The sequence below is a fragment of the Morone saxatilis genome, unplaced genomic scaffold (assembly GCF_004916995.1).
Source record: "Morone saxatilis isolate NCDOM2014 unplaced genomic scaffold, NCSU_SB_2.0 Contig8, whole genome shotgun sequence".
NCBI lineage: Eukaryota > Metazoa > Chordata > Actinopteri > Moronidae > Morone > Morone saxatilis.
In genome coordinates this window covers 24,666,175-24,670,664 of record NW_023340257.1, presented here as the reverse complement: position 1 = coordinate 24,670,664, position 4,490 = coordinate 24,666,175, and the positions used below count along the sequence as shown (strand labels likewise).

The window sequence follows — 4,490 nt, the reverse complement described above, 5'->3', positions numbered from 1 at the left end:
ACTATAATAGTATCACCGATATCATATCGGTACTGTGTAGTTAATATATTAATCTACGTACACACATATAACGTATACCTATATATACACACATATACGTATATAAATACAATATACGTATATATAATATATATATATACACTAATAATATGATATATAACCTATACTATATATAATACCACAACATAATACCTATATATACTACTACTATATATCATCATACCTACTAACCCTATATATCAATATACTATATAAAAAACTATACTACATATACTAACAGATTATATATACATAACTAATAACACGATATATACCCTAGTATACCTATATATAACTATAATACTACTACCACTATACTATATAACACACTATATATACTATAACATAAACTGATCCTAGGGTAACAGGTATATATATATAGCTATATAGGTCTATATATAGGTCTATATATCATAATCAACTATAGTATAGTATAGTCATAAGTATATAGATATACTATATACTTACAGTAATATATAGTAATCTACTATTATTCTACATATATACATATATATACTATATATATCGACATATATATATATATACTATACCCATATACTATATACATTATATTAATATATACTTATATCTATATAACTAATTATAGCATCAGTATCATAGGAACATCTCAGTTAATTTTTGATTTTTCAACAGGCGTAGACCAAAATGCCTCTGGACATAATTATATAGACATACAATCGATCAGAGCAACACACTACATTAAAATGTGTTAATGATGACATTACATTTGAGGTGAGAAAATGTAGTAATGATTCATATTGGATCAGCACTGCCTTGTTTGACAGGACAGACGTACTTGTGACTTTTCAAATCTGGACCGGTGACGCTCCTCTGTTATTGTATAAAACCCAGATTAACTAAACAGCTGTGATTGAAATTGGATTGGAAATTGTGAACATGACATAACTGCCAGAACAAATGAAACATCAGGAGCTCAGCAGATTCGTCTGGCAAAAGAAAAACAAACTTTTCATCTTATGACCACGCCACCGACCCTCGGGCCTCGGGCCACAGCGAGGGCCTCAGGTCACCGTGATAAACATGTGCAACTCTTAGTTATCCATGTTGTTAAGATATCAAACAATGGCGCGTGGTCCTACCTGATGAACTTATCAAACTATCTACATTGCAAAATGACTTTTGGTCTCCAACATGGATCAATGCTGGAGCCTACATTTCCCATGCTGCAGCCTGACAGCGTCTCTCTCCCTGCCTGATAAACAACCACATCTTTCAAACTCCGCTGCCTTGATTGCACTGCAGGCGTTCTGTTAGAAATTCTCTCCAAACCCAAAATAACCCCGGTGACTCAGAGTTTAGGAAGCTCCCGCCAGAGCGACGGAAGACATTTTACAGCTGATAACGGGTAAAATTAACTTCATGGGCAAAATGGGCCATTTATATGCCCATTTGTAGTCAGAGGCGCCCACTGCTCCGTGGTTTGACATGCTTTAAGATAAGCTAATATGAGATAAAATGAGATATCCTTTATTATCCCCTGGGGGAAACTTTTCTTGGGCTCAGCATCAGCACATTACACAACATTAATCTCCAGTAAAACAGTAATGCATTAAAGTATTACAGTGGACCAGAACATTACACGTTTAACAGTAAAAGCAACCCTACAATAAAGTTCTTTGTCACCGTGTAAAGTTCCTACAGCACAGCGTTTAACTGCTGCGGCTTAAAATCTTAATGGAACAAATAGGTTTTAAAATGATGGTTCAGTGTACAGTTTGGAGCTGTAAACTGTCAGCCAGCAGGTAAGTGCTCATATTGAGAGTGAAGGACGTGAGGTGGATCCTTCACTTCTCTCACTGCCTCTAAGCACAGACAATGGTGTTCTTTTCAAGACGAATTAACTGAAACTGCACTGGCAGGTTAGCGTACCACACCTGAATACCGTACCTGATTAAACTCCCTGAAACTCACTTTTGCTCGTACAGTGTGTCATATTTTTTTAAGGTCAATTAACAAACTGAATGAGGAGCAACCAGCAGCGAGGATGTGGGTGAAGTGTGCACATGAAGTGTGTGCATGTGCATGTGCAGGAAAGGTGGAGAACCGCTGCTGTGTTTGGCACCAGAAAACCTCTGTTATGCATGAAAACCCAGATGCACCCTCCACTTCCTGTAACATCCAGGTCGGACGTCTACATGTTGTACAGTAGACAAGATAACTTTATCAGACCATCAGTGCACTATTCTGGTAGCTGTCAGTGAAACTCTCTTCCCTCATTAACAATGACTCATAATTCCACAATAAAAGCCCCATGAACCCCTCTGATCAACAGAAACTCAAAATCTGAAAGCCTCTTCCATATTTGACTACAGGGATGATTAAGGGATTTTTCAGCTAACTGAAATTTGAGAAAATGTCCCCTGCAGCTGTGGGTTTGTGTTAGTTTTGATCTTTAGCTGCTTTAAGTGAAAGTTACCCAGCTGCAATCTGCCTGAAACATCCATGACACGTGGCAAAAAATAACGCCACAGAATGAGGACCAGAATTGGACTTTTGTGGTGTTTTATCTCCAGTTTACAGTCAGAAATAAAGCCCTTATACTGGAACGGCGGTGTTTGTGTTTTGTCCACAGTTTATAGCGTTATATACTGTGTAATATTCTTGACTTTGCACTGTGATATCTGCAGGAGCTCTTTATCAGGAGCTCAGTTGATGCCGGTGGAGCTTTGCGTCCTGCGCAAAGACGCCACCAGGTGACTTTTCTGGCTAAAAAAACTTTTGTAGTTCGGCTTGAACTCACCGACTGTGGTGACCAGAGTGTTGGCGAAGAACATGGAGGATGCCAGGTCCCAGTTTGAAGGCACGGAGGAGTTTCTGAGGACGGAGACGCCGTACTTGTTGGCCGTCAGCACTTTGACCAGAAAGAGTTCGAGGGACGCGGCGTTGACGCAGCTCAGGTTCAGGAACTCCTGCTTCAGGACTATCATGTCTTGTCGCAGCTTGTCCTCCACCGGCCGCTCGATGCTGGAGAAAACCAGGGCCCCGAACAGCAGGTAGATGACATAAAAGAGTATGAAGCCTGTAAGCAGCAGCCACGACCTGCCTACAGAATGCATGTCTGCTTTTACTCCCGGGTGATCATCAGTGGAGCTGCTGATCCGGAGCCTGGCTGCTTTCTTTTCTTCTCTGTGTGGGAACTTTTTTTGGGGGCTGTCCTAATTGAACTTGTCAACGCATCCTCCTCCCACAGTGGAAACAGGAGGAGGGTGTGTTCAGCTCTGAGTCCTGGAAGTGCATCCTGGATCCTGGAAAAGAGCCTTCATACTTACAAACAAATCTATTAGTTATTGTATCTTTTTTTCTCAGTTATAAATCCAAGTAAAACTTTAATAAAGCTGTAAGTTGTTTGCCAACCTGTACCACTGTTTTAAAGACATTTTCATGATTCACTCACATCAGATTTGTGAGACTTTTCGAGCCTCCTGGAATGACAAATAATCTCAATAAAAAAGATTATTGCTTTTTTGTTTTGCCCAAAGATAACCAGGAAGAGACATATCTCCTTTCTCCCAGAACCATTAACAAAATGAAATGTCTATTATCAGGTTAACTTCTCTTGTTTTCCATTATTTTATGTTACAAATAAACTATTTGGCCAGGTATGTGTACACATATATGGAATCTGACTCTGGTTTTACGTTGCTCTCAATGTACAAACACAGAACATAAACAACAACAATAACATTTGTAGACAAAGAATATATATACAATAGAATTAATATTGTTGTGCAGTGTATTTCTATTGGGTAGGTGGGTATTACAGTAGTCAATATATACAATATGCACAACATTAGATGTGTTTTTTTTTTTTTTGCCTCATCCAAAACAAGGAAGGAGATGTGTCTCTTCTGGCTGCCATCTTTGTTTGGTTCGGCCTAACAGAGCTGCAGATTGGTACGTGTGTGTGGGAAGAGTCAGTTCATATGTGTGAGTGTTTTAATGATAGACTGCGTCTCGATTGCTGCTTTTAGCCGTTTTACTCCCACATGTCTTCAGATCCAGATGTGGCGCACAGCCTTTCAGCCCTAGTTAAGTCCCAGAGTGTGCCAGAGTTTCTTCCGTCACTGAGCGTCAAATTGACCTTGACAAACCGGGGTCCGGGTCCGTGTACAGATCCCATGATGTCCACGATGGCCTAAATGCTTTTCCACTGCCTTTTATGACTTAGAGCTGGAGTTGGATCCTGGGTGCTGTGGTCTGGCTGCACACTGCTCCTGAGTATTTTGGATGTGGTACAAAATTTATTTATATTTTGGAATATTTCCACTTGAGGATCATTTTAGGAAATACGCTCATTTGATTTCTTGCCAAGAGTTAGATGAGAAAACTAACAGCACTCTTGTATCTGTACGTTACATATGAAGCTTAGCTTAGCTTAGCATAGAGACTGTAAGCAGGGGGAAACAGCT

General features: G+C 39.6%; 1 protein-coding gene across 1 annotated transcript in view; it reads right to left on the bottom strand.

Annotated features, from left to right (window-relative positions):
• Positions 1-3,207, bottom strand: part of kcnk6 (potassium channel, subfamily K, member 6) — a 15,960-nt gene extending 12,753 nt beyond the window's left edge. Inside the window, exon 1 of the mRNA XM_035680064.1 lies at positions 2,822-3,207. Coding sequence (XP_035535957.1) covers positions 2,822-3,137 — 316 coding nt within the window. The 5' untranslated portion in view covers positions 3,138-3,207. The remainder of the gene's footprint in view (positions 1-2,821) is intronic.
• Between the last annotated feature and the right edge of the window lie 1,283 nt (positions 3,208-4,490).